Consider the following 20,347-nt stretch of genomic DNA (forward strand, 5'->3'; position numbering starts at 1 on the left):
GTCGATTTTTCATTTTCTCATAATTTATTTTGAGTACATTTTTCTTTATTTTTTTCCATTTTTTTTTATTATTTCTTCTGACATTTTTCTTTATTTTATTCTCGTTTTCTAATAATTAATTTCTTCGTACATTTTTCTTTATTTTATTTTAATTTTCTCTTAATTTATTTCTTTGTACATTTTTCTTTATTTTATTTTCATTTTCTCTTAATTTATTTCTTTGTACATTTTTCTTTATTTTATTTTAATTTTCTCATGATTTATTTCTTTGTACATTTTTCCGTTAACCATAAACACAACCACATCCAGAAAATTGTATCATAGAGTTGTGGTGCTAATTTGGGAGTTGCTCAACTCTCTCCCTTTTTTTCCCTTTAGCAATACAAAGTTATTTATCACATTATATAAAATCTACCTGATCCAGTATGTAAAACTAAACCAACTAAATAAAAGCGAAACTTGTCACAATATTAATATCTGTTTCCAGTAAGGGACGGAATACATTGAAATATGTTCACTCATGTCTTTCCTGCTTATTCACGCCTCTCCCTGTAGATCAGTTTAACCAATATTTATATTTCGCTAAGGATAAGTTTTTCCAGGAAAGAAGCCCCTGTTGTTCATTCATCACGCCGTGTCCCTGAGCGACTCTTCATACTGTAAGCAAGTGTTTTCCTCGCTGGGTGGCTCAGATCTGGCTGCGGTCTTGACAGAATGATATTGTTCGTTCTCAGCCAGCTCCAAACAGCTGGTCGACACGGAAACCATCTGCCCCACACCCTTATGTGTAATCTCAGCTAATGAAAAATGACTAGTCTTTTTAGAGCTGCACAGCTGAAGCAGAGCAGAGCAGAGCGGAGCGGAGCAGAGCAGAACAGAGCAGAGCGGAGCAGAGCAGAGCAGAGCAGAGCAGAACAGAGCAGAGCAGCGATGCCTCAGTCCAGCTGATTTTTTACTATGCTGCTTTTTCTTTATTGTCACAGTGACATCATTACAGGACGCTATTATTGTTTTAAGCACGATTATTATTTGAACATTATTCCATCCAGATTAGGGCAGCAAATAACAGTTATTGTCATTTTTTTTTTGTGTTTCCGTGGAGTTTGTGTTGGAGTCTGAGTTGTGGTGGCGGCCGGTTGTTTGTTGGTGTTAGTCATTTTAGTTATTTTATAGTTGCAGATTCATTTTTTCAACTAAACTAGTTGACTAGAGTCAACTAATCGATTAATTGTTTCAGTTCTAATCCATATGTGGGCATCTTTAATCATCTATCAATTCTCTGGGACACATTAGAATAAGAATTAATTGCAATTTTGCAATAATGTTGCAATATTTAATCATGCTTTTTATACGTATTTTTTACATATACATTAAAAGTATTTAAAAGATTTTTTTAAATAATAAAACAACCTTAGTTACTGTTTCTTGGAGTGTTGTTGGACTTGTTGATTAACTAATATCAGACTACCTAATCCAGCAATATCATCAGCCAGGCTCGTTTTACATACAGTAGATCAGCTGTCTAATAACTCCGCTGTGCTTTCAGTTACATCCTCTACAATGTAGAGGATGTAACTGAATGCACAGCGGAGAGTCTACATGTAGCTCAGACACGAAACATAAGCTAATGACGTCTCCATTGATCTTCCAGTCACTCTTGATGAAGGTTGTCATCTTTACTGTACTCCCCATCGCCCCTCCTTCCCCGCCTGGCAGGATTGAAGGTTAATAATAAGCCAGAATGAAATGCTTCAGTAGAGCGCGTCGCTCCCGTCAAAACGCAGCTGGCTCAGTGGGCCGTCTGCCTGCTCGCTAGTCACCACCCAGTTAAACTGACGGCTGATGTCAAAACAGCAGAAAACACATAAAAGGTCCTCAAATCAGATATGACACGATAAAGGGGATACACCACTTCCCCTCGCCGTGTCATTTAGCTTGAAAAGGGGTGTCACAGTGAACTGGCTGCGAGTGTACAGTAGGATTACATCTTGTTGCCTACAATACGCAGTCTGAAGAGATTGTGTAATATATTTCATATGCAGTTTTTCAACGTGTATGTATGGTAATTGGTAATCGTATTTAATCATTACGTAGCTTATATCGTTATGTTTGGTTTGTAGTCGTTTCTCTGGATACCATTTGTAGGAATCAACCATGAAAATTAGACATTAGCTAATTAAATGTAATTTGCAAATGTTGGTATACAACCCTCATATTTTGGCTCTGATGGCATGATGTCACTCTTAATACAACATTTCATCTTAGGTCAACCATATTTAGCTCATACGTGTGTCATAAATAGATGTGACTGAAATGAAATGACATTCTTTTAGTCACAGATTATTTATTGACTCACATTATTCATTGTGATGTCAGGTGACCTCCAAGCCCTCCAACGGCGGCACCGGTGACTCCACTCCATCGAGGAAGACCCAGACGCCGGGCCCGAAAGTCCGTAAGAGTGTCAGCAGTCGCATCCACGAGGCCGTGAAAGCCATCGCCTTGTGCCACAACGTCACGCCCGTCTACGAGTCGCACGCCATCGTGAACGGAGAGACGGAGTCCGCTGAGGCCGACCAGGACTACAGCGATGACAACCGCACCTACCAGGCCTCCAGCCCGGATGAGGTAAACATACAGATACGGTGAAGAGTTTTAGCACCTCCAGCTTGAATAGAAAACAAGCAGGTTGAATGGTGTCCACTGGGTTCAGTGTGCTGCACTTATCCAAATCTGTGTTTCAACACCTCTGATTAAATATTTGCAGAGGAACATGCACTGTACGACGGCGTGTTAGGGTCATTGTTGGTAAAAAAAATTAAATTATGGGCTCCATAATTTAATTAATGAAGGGGATGGAGGTAATATTCAGAGATTAAGGAGATTCAAGTTATACATTTACAAGAACAAAACTTGGATTTTCTCTGAGATTAAAATGGCAAATTTATGAGAAATAAAATCACAAATTTGCAAGATTATAAAGTCTGAAATTCACAAGAAAAAAAATCGGAAAAATGCCACCACCGTCTGAGTTTTGTTTCTCCTAAAGTAGTGTTCTTATGATAAGGAAGGCCTCTGAACGAGGCAAAGGTCCTGAAAGATACATATACATGTTTTCAACCTGATATCTGACACATTTCAAAATGTTTCAGATCAGTCTTGTTGAGGATTTGTGAATGATGTGGATGTCATTAGCAAAAAGTTCAGTTCCTTAGACTCTGTTCTTTTTTAGACATTGTTTTTTTATTCATATCTTCAATGCTATTTTTCAGACCAAAAAGACAAACCATAAAGAACCAGAACCCATACGAAGGTCACACCTTTGCAGGTTGTTGACAGTATAGTTAAACGTTAACATATGCTTTTTGCTTTTTAAGGCCCCATTTACACTTGTCATTTTAAAGTGTCTCATACCCGGATTAAATATAATAATAAATAAACACGGGAGATTATCAGGAGCAAATCCTCTGTACCTCTCTCTTTCTCTCCACAGCTTCCTCTCTGTCTCAGTGTTTTATTGGTGATCCTAAATAACCCTGCTTTGTCATAATAGTCATTTCATGAACAGAAAGTCAGAGGTCGTGAACTCCTCGTAGAGGTTAAGCTATTTAATCGTCTGTATTCGCTTCCTGAGGATTTACCGCTCCGACTGAAGGAAGAATGCAGCGCAAAAAACGATCCCCAAAGGCGTCATCCCTATGGCTTCCTCTCCTCTGGCCGTTTCTCCGTGTAACCCAAGAGTCTGAGCTTTTATGGCTGAAGGTGCTACACAGCCTTTTATATATATATATATAGCCCTTTCTAATAATACTAAAGAATGTATCAATAGAGAAATTGGATGCTGATGATAATTGAATAAGACGGAGAAAGATTTTTATCAGGAAGTTACAGTCGGTATTTGTTTAAAGAGATGTTCAATGCGTATTGAAGGGTTGTTAATCTTCCCATACACACCCATTTGTAGACATGTTTATCACCCATGACATGTGAAGCTCCGTAAAAGCCTTTGTGAGACTTGCATACTTTGTGTGGATAACCCCCGAGTCTAGAAGTCTAGCAATCAAAATGAAGATAAAAAGGTGGCGAAAGATAAATCTCAGTTTTCCATTTTGCCCGTCCTGAGTTGATGTATATATTTATTTATATCCCTGCCCACTCTGCTCTATCTCCCCTCTCTCCCCTCTCTCCCCTCTCTCCCCTCTCTCCATTGTCTCACACTGCTCGGATTGATCAATATTTAATTTTCTCCCAGAGACGATGAGAGGTGGAGGTCTGTGATTGTTGGTGGAGCTCTCCCTTCCCCTTCTACTCTATTCTTTGTTCTGTCTCTGTCCTTTTATTTCTCCCCCCTTGTCTCCTCCTCGCTCTCATTGACTGCAGCATCAGATCTTGATCCGGCGCTCCTCCGCTAGCGATAGTGTTGTTTGGCCCCGGCTCTCCGCTCAGCCTCGCTCTAATGTAATGAGCCATCATTAAGGAGATGAAGTGGGCCGGCCGCCGAGGTCAGAACTAGGGGTCATCTGACCTGCTGGTCAGCCACGCCGTGAACAGAGTCCTCCTGTAACCTTTGACCCCTGTAATAACAGACGAGAGCATTTCACTGTAGCCTTTAATGACTTGTGTGTGACTCGTGCTTTATCATTTCCAATAGGATGGAACTGGCAGTTTCAGTGAGTGTAGCATACGGGAGGAAGACAGTATCTGAAATATGCAGATAAAGTATAATCCCTTCAGTTACTGTTGAAAGTGATTGCCAGGCTTGCAGCCACGCTTCAGCACCATGATTTTAAATAAAAGCATTGAATTATGGTGCTTCCATCCTAATTAACTAATTACCGAACAGATGAAATAAATAGCCATGAAATAAAACCATATGTAAAAATACCAACCTATATACTGAAGCACTGATGAAAGTGAATATTGTACACATTTTGTCTTTCAAAATACTTTCTTCTTCTGCAATGAAGCCTCACTCTTAAACAAATTGCTCAGTGATCAGAAATGCACATGTCAATAAACTGTCATAGAACTATATATTAATATTTATTTTACACTTTCACTGAGTTAAATCTTTTAACCTACTTCAGCCCTGATCATACTATTAATAACTATTAATTCATTTTCAGAAATAACCCTTCAAATGCCAGTTTGTTTACATAATGCCACTATTGTTACACCTAAAAAAAAAGCAGATATTATGAATTATTTTGACTATAGTTATTATCAGAGGAACATAATGTTGATGGATTATCACATACTGGTAAATGTAAACTTTGAGTCAGAATACTGATTTGAAAGCATTTAAAAAAAAATGTAATAGCAGCACATAATGACACCTGTGGTCTTCCCGTCCATTTTGACCCAGGACGACCACAAATGCTATAGATTTGAATAAAACACCCACAATTCAACGTTTTTTTTTTTTTTTGCAAAGACCACAGTAGTCCATGTTATTTTGGGGCAATTAGATTAAAGAAATCCATATCTATGATATAATGAAGTTTGAAAACGGGTCAAATTTGACCCGAGGACAACCGGAAGGTTAAGCCAGTCTGCCGTTGTCATAAAGTAATCTTCCCTTTTACTGTCGTAACACGTGATTCACGTTCAGTTGGTATCAAATTTCACAAAGCTTTAAATAGTTTCTGTGGAGCTGATAAAGTAGATTGAAGAGCTAAGTTCAGGATCCTCAGCACATGGTATATGTGTGTGTGTGTGTGTGTGTGTGTGTCTACATAGACACACACACGCCAGGATAATGACACACAGATGTGTGTTAAGTAAATATAGGCAGCTCCTTTTTTACGGAGCTCAAAGGGGGAGCCGGAGAAATGATGGGGTATTAACAGGAAGTTCCAATTTGTAGGTCAGAGTATAATAACAACCTTTGAGTGAGCAAATTGAAAATGAACCCATTGAGGATTGAGTCGTGTGCAGCTGAACGCTCACTCGTGGGGGCCGCAGTTCCTGCTGAGGAGAGAAAGAGGAAAGAGAAACAGAAAAACACTTATCTGGAGCTGAATGAGGAGAGCTCAGCAGCTCTGGAGGATAGCGTAACTCTCTCATGCCTTGTCTTTCAACCGCTCAGCTTTATGGTCTGCATTTGATTTTGGATTTTCTTTTCTATATAAAGTTATTTCCTGTTTTATATGTGGTAAACAATGATCACCCTAAGATTTAAACATTATTTTTATTTTTTATTCATGAATGTATTTTCGAAAATCCTCCCCGTAGAAATAGAATAGGAGTAGAATGGACATTGAACTGGTGATTTGACCAGTACAAAAGAAAATGGTGATTGTTAGTTGTTATGGTGACAATGCATGTCAGTGGGCCGTAAAGTGTAGTCTCAGCTCGCCCGGAAGAGAATGGACGCAGGGACGGATGGCTGGCTAGTTAGCTAGGTAGCTTGTCCTTCTCCAGGGCCACCAGCCCGCTCTCCGGCTCATTTTCTGTAACCAGTGTAGCATTAAAGCATGGCGGAATTAGCAAACTAGCTAACTAGCCAGCTTTCCGCTAGTTAGCTGATGTCATTCACATACACAACAACAGGAAATAAACTGGGACACATTTAGTATGTTTACGTTTAAAACTGTGAAATGGTCTAAATATTGTATATTTGTGACATCACAAATGGACAGAAATCCTAACGGCTTGTTTCAAACGTACAGTTTCTGAATACGGGCTGTGTGTATTTATCTGTGGATTGAATGTTTAGATACTTTCACAGTATTTATATATCACTTAAACATGAAAATCTCACTTTTTACAATATGGGACCTTTAATGCTACACTGGTTACTGGCCAGCTTTCCGATAGTTAGCTAGCTATCTTGCTAATCCCATCATGCTTTAAATGCTACACTGGTTGCTGAAAATGAGCCGAACAAAGTTGTAACTAATCTGGCATTAGCGATGTGCTTTCCTCCGCTGTAATAAGAGTGCGTGGATGAAGCATTAAGTTGTTAAATTTGACTTATTTACTCTGGCTTTCTATGCTTGATAACGTGAGTTATTACTTCTCTGCTTGCTTTAGTTGTTACTGCATTAACCTCACCTGAGTGACTTCAGTTTATACAGAAGTTAGCCTGCTACAATGGTTGCAATGGCAATGGTACACATAAAAATAGCCGCCGCTCTGACCTTCCTGCTACGTTGATTTGAATGTGAATGTGCGTTGTATTCTATGATCCCCCACATTTCTTGCTTATTCATTTCTCAGTATTATGTAATTAAGTAAATGCCAGAATACCATGCAAATTGTGGGTTAAATGCCTTTTACCTCCATCCTATGCCCTTGTGTTGTATGAGTCAGGCTTTTGAAGTTTCATTGGCTCCTGAATTCATTCACTCCTTATCAATCCAGTCAGTGTGAAATGCTACGATTTATTGAACATTATAGCATAAATTCAATTGTGTAGGGGGTCAAATTGTCAAAGTGTGTGAGCAGTTTGTTTTCCTGTGTTTCCCTCAGGTGGAGCTGGTGCGGTGGACGCAGAGCGTCGGCCTGACCCTGGTGAACAGAGACCTGACCTCCCTGCAGCTGAGAACTCCTTCTGGACAGCATCTCTCCTTCCACATCCTGCAGATCTTCCCCTTCACCTCCGAGAGCAAAAGGATGGGCATCATCGTCAGGGTGTGGAACTTATATATAACAATACGATGTGTGGATGCTCTGTCCTTATGTTGCTAAATCAAGTGTTTTTGTGTCTTTATACATTAAATGTACAGGATTTACATTTTGTTCAGATTGAGTTTTTTTTACCTAAAATACCTCATAGAACCATACTTATATATATTGTAGTTGTTTTGGTGTCAGACCTGTTATCACTGTGATGCGCTTTGGCTGCTGAAGTTGAACATGCTGCATGACGATTGCTGTAGAAATATATTGTTTACATTTTTCTGCACTCGTAGACAGGAAATGTACTAATTATCATTTGTAATTTGATTCAGGAGGAGGCGACAGGAGACATCACTTTCTACATGAAGGGTGCTGATGTTGCCATGGCGAGCATTGTCCAGTATAACGACTGGTTGGAGGAAGAGGTAAAAGCTGTGTTGCAAATCTATACTACACACTGGGGGTGCGTTCACGCAATAACATGTACACTGTTGTCTCATAAAGACAATTAGGAGCTTCTAGCAGCTGTAAAAAACAAAAAAACAAAAGAACTCGAATTTTTATAAAAACATTTTGCTCTTTGTTTAATCGTCCGGTTGAACCCAGCAGCCATTTCTCATCTTAAAGTGTCTTTTAGCAAAACCTTAAATCTTCATCTGCTCACTTAAAATGAGCCCCTCTGGATGAGAACATTGACAACACTAGAAAAGTGCACTCAGCAGAGTGCAGATGGTGAATCTCACTCAGTTGTCCCTCCCAGCTTCCTTACAGTCAAGATGGCAGCGAAGATAATAAAAATGGGGATTTATTCATCTCGTATCGTGCCTAACTTTAGTGGATCATAACATATTGGGTATGGAATTAATCTGCAGTTGCTCCGGTTCAAAAAGAGACCAAACTTTTATATGAATGTCAGTTTTTGAGCCATGGCAAAGGCCAAAATGTGGCCTGCAACAGACTTGGGTAAGGTTTGTTTTTAGCCAGGCCGATTGGCGGAAATGCCTTTTGTTTCTGAAGCAGTCAGAAGCAGAGATAAATGTATACATTATCACACACAGTGATATTCTTTTATTCCAGTACAGTCCTGTAATCAGGACATTCATGGAGGGACACATCGGGGGTGGGCCTCGTCTAAACCAGTCTGGTGGTCGAAGGTCTCGTCTGCATATGTTCATAATTATATTGGCATTATTGAGTCATTTAGCACTGGGGGCAGCGTTTGATTTAATTAGTGACCTACATAAAGTTGAAGTAATTACAGTATGTCATATTCTTGAACAATGGTGCTAATGATGTGGCTGTAATATCCCGCTGTCAAATCAGCCGTCGCTACGGTTACTCTGCCTGTCAATAACCAATCAGCAGAACAGATTCGCCCCATCGGTGTTTCATATCAAAAATAAACCGCCATCCATCCCTTTGTTTTACTGTGTCCTCTGAATCTCACCAGAGGCTATGTTATTCACTATTGATTTCTTTGGGTGTTGGTAACAATATGCTGCTATTGACAATACTGTACATGGTGAACTTATACAGCAGCCGCTCTAATAGAACAGATGATGTGCCCTACGTTTGTTTCATCTTTATGTCTTTTTGTGGAAAATATATGAACACAAACGTTTAAATAACCAAAATCTCTAAAAAAAAAAAAGTATGTGTATCTATATGTAGTATATCTCTGTTAACTTACTAACATCATCTTCTTCTTTCTGTCAGTGTGGGAACATGGCCAGAGAAGGCCTGAGGACGTTGGTGGTGGCCAAGAAGTCTCTGTCTGAGGAGCAGTATCAGGACTTTGAGGTATGGATGGACACCACTGTACTTGCGATTTGACTCTGCTCTCCAAACAGTGCAGTCATTTTCTTCACTGAATATCATGTTTTCTTGAAATAGAACTAGAGGTTAGAGGGCTGTCAATCGAGATCGGGATTAATCACAAATTAATCACACATTTTTTTATCTGTTTAAAATGTACCTTAAAGGGAGATTTGTCAAGTATTTAATACTCTTATCAACATGGGAGTGGACAAATATGCTGCTTTATGCAAATGTATGTATATATTTATGACTGGAAATCAATTAACAACACAAAACAATGACAAATATTGTCCAGAAACCCTCACAGGTACTGCATTTAGCATAAACAATATGCTCAAATCATAACATGGCAAACTGCAGCCCAACAGGCAACAACAGCTGTCAGTGTGTCAGTGTGCTGACTTGACTATGACTTGTCCCAAACTGCATGTGATTATCATAAAGTGGGCATGTCTGTAAAGGGGAGACTCGTGGGTACCCATAGAACCCATTTACATTCATGTATCTTGAGGTCAGAGGTCTAGAGACCGCTTTGAATATGGCCATGTCAGTTTTTCCTCGCCAAAATTTAGCACAAGTTTGGAGCGTTATTTAACCTCCTTCGCGGCAAGCTAGTATGACATGGTTGGTACCAGTGGATTCCTTAGGTTTTTTAGTTTCATATGAAGCCACTTCTAGCTTTAAAACGGAGCCCGCTACAAGGTAAAAATCGCATGTTGTGTTAATGCGTTAAAGAAATTAGTGGCGTTAAAATGAATTTGCATTATTATCACATTCAAATGTACAGCCCTAGTATCAACATAATAGCAATGTGAGTGTTTTCTGTGTCTTTAAAGGTTGAACAACTCTGTTTAGCATTCCCTCTTTTAATTCTGTTGTCTTTGATGAGTTTATTTCTCAGCCTCCTGGTCTGATGCAGCCTCTTTACCCCACAATTCCTCATTTTGTCTCCCCTTTCCATCTCCCTCTACGCTCAGAACCGCTACAACCAGGCGAAGCTGAGTATCCATGACCGAGGCCTGAAGGTCGCAGCTGTGGTAGAGAGCCTAGAGAGGGAGATGGAGCTTCTGTGTTTGACCGGTGTGGAAGACCAACTGCAAGCAGACGTCAGGCCAACGCTGGAGCTGCTCCGGAACGCTGGCATTAAGGTAAGCAAGGGAATAAACACTTCTACCAGGTGGTACATTCTGTCTGTCCTGTTACATATAAACCTCACACACCTCAACAGTGATTCAGGGTTGTAATCAGATACACAACAAGGAGGGAAATGCTAATCTTTTATTGGAAATGAATTGTATTTATGCGTCCATAAAACCGGACAAGAAAATCAACACTTTAAGTTGAGTTTCAGTTTGTTCTTTTGCTTGTTCAAGGGATAGTTTGGGTGTTATTGAAGTGGGGTTGTATGAGGTACTTATCCTACTGACTACTGTCATCTACTGTAGGTAATAATGCTGACTATGGATAAGTACCTCATACAACCCCACTTCAAAAACACCCAAACTAGTCCTTTAATGCCACATCTTCAGTCAACTTGCATCTTGTTTTCCTGCTCAGATCTGGATGCTGACGGGGGACAAGCTTGAGACGGCTACGTGCATCGCCAAAAGCTCCCACTTGGTCTCCAGAAACCAAGACATCCACGTCTTCAGACCGGTACGCTGTTTCGCTTTCCCTCTTTCCCGGTGCTTTGATGTTATCATAATGCGCCTACGTAATGGGAGATGACAAAAAAGCCTCGTGGTTAATTTGTACTGTGTTGCTCTCGAGCAGATCTCGAGCAGAGGAGAGGCCCATCTGGAGCTCAACGCCTTCAGAAGGAAACATGACTGTGCTCTGGTCATCTCTGGAGACTCCTTAGAGGTACTACAACACAGCACACAGCGACATTTCCCCGCGCAGCAGATGATGCTGAGGATGCAGCCAAACAGGCGATGAGAGAATAAAGAAGTACTTTTCAGCCAAAACTAATACTTTGGAGTTCAACCGAGGCTTTGAGGATATCCAAGAGGAAAACAAATCAAAACATATTGGTCATGAAACCGATCCGTGTTTTCACTTATATGGTCTACAAGCTTTGATTAATCATGGAAATACATCTGGAACCTTTAGTGTCTAGTAAACTGTGTTTTCCGTCTCTGTTGTGCTGCAGGTGTGCTTGCGGTACTACGAGCACGAGTTTGTAGAACTGGCGTGTCAGTGTCCGGCGGTGGTCTGCTGCCGCTGCTCCCCGACTCAGAAGGCCCAGATCGTCACGCTCCTAAAGCAGCACACAGCCAACAGAACCTGTGCCATAGGTGAGTGTTGGCAGACGATGTGGCAGAAAGCATTACAGTACAGGACGGTTGTTGGCTCCAGTCCACAGACAGCCTGGGAAATTCTGTCAGAGGGGGGGGATATCTGTGTAGATGAACCCACAGAGACCCACATAGAAACGTTTTTGTCTTTTTTAGGGGGGGACAGGGGGTATTTAGGGGGAGATAGCAGGTCAACAGTAGATGTCACATAGAAGCGGTGTACATCATCTGAAAGCTGGGAACCTGAAGATTAATTTCAGATGCAGCCCACTAATTTATTTAACGCATTAACGCAACTTGAGATTTTTAGGTTGTAGCGGGCTCCGTTTTAAAGCTAGAAGTGGCATCATATGAAACTAGAAAACCTAAAGAATCCATCTGTACCAACCATGTCATACCAGCTTATCAGGAAGGAGGCTAAATAACGCTCCAAACCTGCGCTACATTTTGGTGAGGAAAAAACTGACACGGTCATTTTCAAAGGAGTCCCTTGACCTCTGACCTCAACATATGTGAATGTAAATGGGTTCTATGGGTACCCACGAGTCTCCCCTTTACAGACATGCCCACTTTATGATAATCACATGCAGTTTGGGGCAAGTCATAGTCAAGTCAGCACACTGACACACTGACAGCTGTTGTTGCCTGTTGGGCTGCAGTTTGCCATGTTATGATTTGAGCAGATTTCTTTATGCTAAATGCAGTACCTGTGAGGGTTTCTGGACAATATTTGTCATTGTTTTGTGTTGTTAATTGATTTCCAGTAATAAATATATACATACATTTGCATAAAGCAGCATATTTGTCCACTCCCATGTTGATAAAATACTTGACAAATCTCCCTTTAAGGTACATTTTGAACAGATAAAAACTGTGTGATTGATTTGCGATTAATTATTTTAATCCATTGACAGCCCTAATATTACTGTAACATACACACACACACACACACACACACTCACACACACCAGAGCAAATGAATATATTACTCCTTTTCTCCACAAGATGGCATTCAAAGCTCACTAAGAGAAGCAAACAGCAACGTCTGCTACTTTTATAAGCGCAAGCATGCATTGTAAAATAATGTGTAGTTGTTGTTTTTTTAATGTGTATCTTGTTTTTTTTTCCCATTATGTGTCAGGTGATGGAGGAAATGATGTCAGTATGATCCAGGCTGCAGACTGTGGTATCGGAATTGAAGGAAAGGTAAAGGCACAGCGACTACAGAGCTTTTCATTTAGACCTCAAGTGTTATCCTGGATAACTATAAATCAATTCAGTCACAGATTTCCTTGAACAAACATATTAAGCTCTCATTAAGCAGCATATCTTTCCCAGAAGGCCACACGTCTTACTAAATTGTAAAGAACTTTAGTGGCATTAGAACAACCGTTAACGGCAAGAAGAGGTGTCTCATGATAACTTCCTTTAAACTCAAATTAAACATACGGTATCTGCCCTTATTTTCATTTTTGAGGTTTTTTATCAGTTTCTTTAGAAGCAGATGGAACTTATATACTTTGATGTTTAACAACCCAGCAGCAGCAGCGTTACATTTTTCTACTTGTGTGTAAACAGGAAGGGAAGCAGGCGTCTCTGGCCGCAGACTTCTCCATCACTCAGTTTAAGCACATCGGTCGGCTGCTCATGGTTCATGGCAGGAACAGCTACAAGCGCTCTGCGGCGTTGGGTCAGTTCGTCATGCACAGAGGCATGATCATCTCCACCATGCAGGTACAGACGTCATTAAAAACACTCACAGAATATGTATTTGACAAAGCTTGTTTTGCTGAATGGAGGTGAAATAGAAGTGTGGTGTCACCTCATGATTTAACAGAACATTTTGGGGGTTTTATTTTATGACTTTTATAAAGTCTTATTGTTTTCTTCTTGATGTCTGTTTTCAATTACTGGTCTTGTTTTTAATTTGTGCTGGGGGCTGAAGCCAAAGACAATTTTCCACAGAGTGGACAATAAAGTTCCTAAATAACTTCACTTTATGACACTATTTTTGTTTTCTGTCCTCAGGCTGTCTTCTCCTCCGTGTTTTACTTTGCCTCTGTGCCCTTGTACCAGGGTTTCCTCATGGTTGGGTAGGTACCTTCTCCAAAAGAGGACTTATTGTTTTGGTTTTATACATCACCTCACAGATCCACCCAGTCTATCCAGTGGAGCTAACTCACTAGCTACTGTATGCTGACACTTATTTATAAATTAAGTTATAAATTACTTAAAGGGAGAATATGTCATTGTTCCACATTAAAATGTCTATAAACAACTAGACGGATGTTATTTACGCAACGTTGTTTGACGCAACGTTGTTTTACGTAACGTTGTTATACGTAACGTTGTTATACGTAACGTTGTTATACGTAACGTTATATTTTTGATAATGTGAGCATGTACTGTTGTCACCTATCCTCTCCATCTAAACCCCACTTCATTCTGTGCAGGTATGCCACCATCTACACCATGTTCCCGGTGTTCTCCTTGGTTCTGGACCAAGATGTGAAGCCAGAGATGGCTCTCCTCTACCCAGAGCTTTATAAAGACCTCACCAAGGTACAGTGCCCTTTTATTTAAATATATATATGTTTGACAGAATAAATTCCCCTAACAACTTATCATGTAGGTTCTGTATGTTGCACTCATGGATGATATTTCTCTCTTTCAGGGGCGTTCATTGTCTTTCAAGACTTTCCTCATCTGGGTTTTGATCAGCGTTTATCAAGGTAAGGTGCACCAACTCATTACAAAAGTTATATTATATATATCAGTGATTCTCAAAGTGGGGTGTGGGGTCCCCCAGGGGTCTGTGGCACTTTTTTTGTTTTTTACAAAATGCTTCATAGTTCAACAATAATATTTAAATTTTCAAATCTACAGTATAATCAGCCCAGTCGCCAGGGAAACAAATCTTGGCATTGTATATTTCTGCAACCCACGGATATGTTGAATATGGATGTTTTTGCCTACAGTCAGAGCGAAGTGATGTAGTATATTGTACCATTACTGAAAGTTACGTGGTATAATAACGAGTATATCAAGCACGAAAGTCCAGAGACGTTTTTCTACGCAACGTTGTTCTACGCAACGTTGTTCTACGCAACGTTGTTCTACGCAACATTGTTCTACGCAACGTTGTTCTACGCAACGTTGTATCACGCAACATTGTATCACGCAACATTGTTCTACGCAACATTGTTCTACGCAACGTTGTATCACGCAACGTTGTATCACGCAACGTTGTATCACGCAACGTTGTATCACGCAACGCTGTATCACGCAACGCTGTATCACGCAACGCTGTATCACGCAACGCTGTATCACGCAACCTTGTATCACGCAACCTTGTATCACGCAACCTTGTATCACGCAACCTTGTATCAAGCAACCTTGTATCAAGCAACCTTGTATTAAGCAACGTTGTTTGACGCAACGTTGTTTTACCTAACGTTGTTTTACGCAACGTTGTTAACGCAACGTTGTTTGACGCAACGTTGTTTGACGCAACGTTGTTATGCATGCAATGTAACATTACATAAGAAAGTCAGCTAAGGGCAGTTGTTATTTATATACGATAGCTACGTTGTAACGTTATTATTTGAACACAAACCATTATGTTCTTTTCTAACCTTAAGTAGTTTTCTTGCCTAAACCTAACCAATCACAACGTTAACCTCGTGTCATTGTGCGTTTCTGCATGCGTGATTCGAGGCTGATATGAAACGATTTTTTTCGTTCAGAAACGTCCACATTCAACGTATCCAGCGGTTTGCAGAAACATACATTGCCAAAATTTTATCCTGACGACTGGGTTGCTAACATAGATTACGTTCTAATCTAACAAATCTATAACTCTTAGAATCTGTAAATATGTTACACATGTCTAATATCGTTCTAATACATTTCTCTTATGATGTTCTTTCACATAACTAATACTATAGAAGTGTAAAAAATAGGCTACGTCAAATTATTCCAAGGGACATACATGAGGGGTTCCTGCTATATTCTCTATCTTTAAAGACTCCTTAGCTGAATAAAGATAGAGAACCTATGATATATATAACAGAGGCGACTCCAACATCACAGTATATGTACAGAAGGAGCAGTCTGCTACTGTAGACTGTCAAAGCCACTCTTCAACCACCGTTTTCATCATTTCTACTGCGTCTTAATACCATGGACCCCGGGCCCCTTCAAACTCCGGGACAGTCAGTTTCTCAGTATCTAAGGTTTCCAACCGCCATCCGCTTCTACATGCAGCCTTTTGTCCGTCCAGTAAATCGATATTTCTGGAATCGCTAAGCCATGCAGCGTGTGAGAAAGATCTATGTTCCTGCTCGAGCGTGACTTCCTGACAGCTCGAGGTTTTTTAATTAAAGGCCAGTACCAGGTCTGTGGGGAAGGAGGGGGGGGGGGAGATAGAAACGTGAAGACGATATGAGAGGAGGGAAATATTAGGCACCAATCTAGCTTAATTTATTACAGAGTATGACCTGCTGGAATGCGCCGCATGGAGACTGTATGAAAAAGTAATTATGTGATCGGTTATAGGCCATTAAGCTCAATTTGTGTTGTGTTATAATGAAATGAAGGGCTATCAAGATACAGTAGGCGCCTAAAGATGAGTGAGTGTCTGGACACTTCAAAATGTGAGACGGCACTAGAGCACATTTTACTCTCATAAATAATGTTATTGAATCAGCCCTTATCTGCAGACACATTAATCCTTAACTCAACGTCCCAGTCAGCTGAAGCAAAGAATGCATGAAGAAATATTGTCCTGCGGGAAACGACTCAAACACACACGCAACCCCTTTTTCATTTGGTTGCAGTCGAAAAGTCTGTTTTGCTTAGGAAGGTTACTAACGGAGTGAAATGACCAGTAAGTGGCAGTCATGATAAGAGCTGGTCGAATCCTAATGCTAAGGAAAGGTGCTTCAATGCTTCCTTTCTTATCACCTTTAGCATAGGATACACTGGAGCATCCTTTACCAAAGACAAAAGGGAGAAAAAAGTCCCACAATTCCCTTCTCTTCAAACAAGTCATCTAAATTGGTGTGGCAACCATTTGTTTTTCTTTGGCGCCACCAGGCGGCATCCTCATGTACGGCGCGCTGGTGCTGTTCGAGTCGGAGTTTGTGCACGTGGTCGCCATCTCCTTCACGGCGCTCATCCTGACCGAACTGCTGATGGTGGCGCTGACGATTCGCACCTGGCACTGGCTCATGGTGGCGTCCGAGTTTTTCAGCTTAGGCTGCTACCTGGCCTCGCTCGCCTTCCTCAACGAGTACTTTGGTAAGTATCCATTCTTTTCTCTCCCCGCTTATGTATTGATGTTTTATCTTTTTAAAAACTTCAGGAATTAAAAGAAAAGCAGAAATACATTTATGAAATTAGTTTTGAATAGTTTCATGTGCCCAAGCTTGATGAGTCCAGAAATAAATATGAGAGGAGTTACACGAGACAATGATTTTGGCACAGCAGCAGTTAACTTTTGTTATCAATTAAGTTAATCAATTTTGTGACATTTTTCCACATAAAATGTCACAAAATAGAGAAAAATGCTCATTAAAATGTCTCAGAACCCAAGATGAAGTATTCAAAGATCAGTTTACTATCACATGTGACAAAGACAATCAGGAATGATTAAAAGGTTATTAAGATAGATGCCATTAAAGGGATAGTTTGGATTTTATTTTAAGTGGGGTTGTATGAGGTACTTCTCCATAGTCAGTGTATTACCTACAGTAGATGACGGTTTACACGCCTCCAGTTTGGAGAAACAGACAGGAGTTACCGCACGGGTATGTACTGCTGTGGACGGGGACAGCAGCAAGACCTATTTTAGACACCTAAAAAAAATCATTATCAGTTTAAGTATACCCTATATTAAGAATATTTTCACCACTACCTTGGCATCAGACAGCCCTTTCCGACGGGGCACTGAAACCGTAATGCTTTCTTACAAAGCCACCAGACTCCCTTGAAAAAAAACAGTAATTTTACCCCGCAAAACAACAACAACAGGAGTTTCTGGTCTACCGCTGCCTTGACCGAAATTCACCAAACTCACATAATAGCACAAACAAACTAACCAATAGAGACAGCAGTAGAGCAGCAACTGGTGGCTTTGGTGAGAGCATAGATGGATATACAACGGCCTCCGTTCCCCATCGGAGAGGGCTGTCTGATGGCAAGGTAAAGCGGTGAAAACATTCCAAATATAGCGTACACTTAAACTGATATTGAGAACGCGGGTTGCTAGGCTACCGTTGTCTCAATCGGCTAGTTAGTTTATTGTGTGACTTTGGAGTTCGGATTCACCAAAGTCACACAATAACACAAACAGACTAATCGGTGGAGGCAGCGGTAGACCAGCAACTCCCGTGTTCTACGAGGTAAAATTGCTGTTTTTGTCAAAGGAGTCTGGTGGCTTTGAAGAGAGCATAGATGCATATAAAAGTTTCAGTTCCCCGTCTGAAAGGGCGGCCTGGAGGCAAGATGAACCGGTGGAAAGAGTCTATTCTGTACTTGTACTTCTTTACACTAACTGGACTGTACGTGGCCCCTGAACTAAATGAGTCTGACACCCTGCTGTAGTAGAACGATGACTTTACTTGTGGTTTGTTGAGTCCAGTATTGAATGGACTGAGCGCTTCAAGGGGCCACAGTCGTCTTCACTGCACCTGCTTTGTGTTGATTTTCATGTAACACTACCTGACAGCCAAAGTGTTGTGCAGTAGTTCAGCACTCAGCTCTCTGCTTTTATTGCTTCCCCCCCTTCCTCTCTCTTTGTCTCTCTCTTTGTCCCTCTCTGTCTCTCTGTTCACTGCTAACCTTTGCACTGCACTCACTCTATTTCTGCTGCATTTCTTTTGCTTCTATATGTTGGCAACAGGCATAGGCAGGGTGTCCTTTGGAGCTTTCCTTGGTAGGTGTGCAAGCCCCGTAAATCAATCTCGCTCGTCATTCCCTCTCATCCGTCCCGTCTGCATTTTGTCATCTCCGTATGTTCCGGCGATGTTTTACCGTGTCATCATTTTGAGTTTGTGTCATTCCACTGTTCATTTTCAGTGTTGTGACAAATATTCAGACTCCCAACATGTTGTGATTCAACACATCGAGATCAGCATTTGGCTTTCCAAGCAACTGTTCGTGTTGTGATCAAGTTTCATGACTTGATTGAATGCCCGTTCTCCTGTTCAATCACAACACAACACTAAAGACGCGTGTACCTGAGCTGTTTTTCTTCTGTTTGCCCTCCCAGACTTGTCGTTCATCACGACTTGGCCTTTCCTGTGGAAGGTGTCCGCCATCACGCTGGTCAGCTGTCTTCCTCTCTACATAATCAAATACCTGAAACGCAAGTTTTCCCCACCGAGCTACTCCAAACTGTCCTCGTGAGCCAAACGTGGATTACTTTGTTTTGTAGTGCTTCTCTGAGCTTTCTATTTTCAGCACTTTTTTTTTTTTTTACTCACTGATCCTCAGTGACGGACAGGTAAGGAACCACTGGAACCAAACGGAGAGAAATTTCTTTGGATTATGTCACTGAGACTTGGGATTACTTGAAAAAAAAAAAAACAACGGAGCACATAAAAAAAAGACTATAAAAGGATGGATTGACTCTCAAACGAAGGGCAAAACAGTGCAAGCGACTGCATTTAGAACTCGACCCCATTTTGTCAGAAAGGGTCAATCTGCCTTCTTTTGTTTTAAAGCATTTCAAACAAATCGGCCGTCGTTTTATACAAGTTCTGATGCATTTGTTTCAATGTTTGAATTTTTATATGTGGAGTTCAGACCTTTTTTTAAGTGTTATTTTTTTATTCCAGGTATTAATTACAGTTGCTGGCCTGCGTCTTTGAACGGAGTTGAGTTGCTGTAAAAAGAAAAGGCTGATTTATTTTAAAGGTCCCATATTGTAAAAAGTGAGATTTTCAGGTCTTTAACATTATGAAGCAGGTTTAAATGCTATAAAAATACTGTTAAACTATCAAAACGCTCAATCCACAGATAAATACACACAGCCCGTATTCAGATATTGTGCTCTTAAAACAAGCCGTTAGGGTTTCTGTCCATTTGTTATGTCACAATATACAAAATTTAGACCATTACACGGTTTTAAACGTAGCCATACTAAATTTATCCCAGTTTATTTCCTGCTGCAGTGTATGTAAATGACATCAGCTGACAGGAAGTAAACATGTACTCAATCCGCAATGCAATGCCGTTGAAATGCACTGAAACGGAGCGTTTCAGACCGAGGGTAAATACAAGTATATTCAGACAGACAGTATGAGGAAAATATATATTTTTTTAACATTACAGCATGTAAACATGTTTTATTAGAAACACTAAATACAAGTATGAACCTGAAAATGAGCACGATATGGGACCTTTAATGTTTTCCTGTGTGACTGTAAATAAAGCCTTTACTTCCAGCTGCGATCACTGCTGCTGTAAAACCTCACGCGTTCAACTCTTTAAAATTTACGATGACATTCACAGAGAAAGTGCTGATGGGCTTCAAACTGAACCTCTGTGCGTTTGCTGCTTTACGTCCCTTTACATTTCTTAAGACAGCGAATGACATCATCATC

The 20,347-nt window shown here is 40.5% G+C and overlaps 1 protein-coding gene across 3 annotated transcripts in view; it reads left to right on the forward strand.

The window, feature by feature from the left end:
* Positions 1–19,407, forward strand: part of atp9b (ATPase phospholipid transporting 9B) — a 51,068-nt gene extending 31,661 nt beyond the window's left edge. Inside the window, exons 16-31 of one of the 3 annotated variants that reach the window (XM_037795673.1) lie at positions 2,377–2,628; positions 7,474–7,635; positions 7,956–8,048; positions 9,340–9,423; positions 10,419–10,589; positions 10,999–11,097; positions 11,215–11,304; positions 11,594–11,738; positions 12,880–12,944; positions 13,317–13,472; positions 13,767–13,831; positions 14,192–14,300; positions 14,413–14,470; positions 16,836–17,039; positions 18,643–18,675; positions 19,012–19,148. In XM_037795673.1, the coding sequence (XP_037651601.1) occupies positions 2,377–2,628; positions 7,474–7,635; positions 7,956–8,048; positions 9,340–9,423; positions 10,419–10,589; positions 10,999–11,097; positions 11,215–11,304; positions 11,594–11,738; positions 12,880–12,944; positions 13,317–13,472; positions 13,767–13,831; positions 14,192–14,300; positions 14,413–14,470; positions 16,836–17,039; positions 18,643–18,675; positions 19,012–19,148 (1,923 nt within the window). Of the gene's footprint in view, positions 1–2,376; positions 2,629–7,473; positions 7,636–7,955; positions 8,049–9,339; positions 9,424–10,418; positions 10,590–10,998; positions 11,098–11,214; positions 11,305–11,593; positions 11,739–12,879; positions 12,945–13,316; positions 13,473–13,766; positions 13,832–14,191; positions 14,301–14,412; positions 14,471–16,835; positions 17,040–18,642; positions 18,676–19,011 lie in introns of all 3 variants that reach the window. The other 2 variants (XM_037795670.1, XM_037795672.1) reach the window with 2 other exon arrangements.
* The last annotated feature ends 940 nt before the right edge of the window (positions 19,408–20,347 follow it).

Source organism: Sebastes umbrosus, chromosome 15 (genome assembly GCF_015220745.1).
Source record: "Sebastes umbrosus isolate fSebUmb1 chromosome 15, fSebUmb1.pri, whole genome shotgun sequence".
In the NCBI taxonomy this organism is placed as follows: domain Eukaryota; kingdom Metazoa; phylum Chordata; class Actinopteri; order Perciformes; family Sebastidae; genus Sebastes; species Sebastes umbrosus.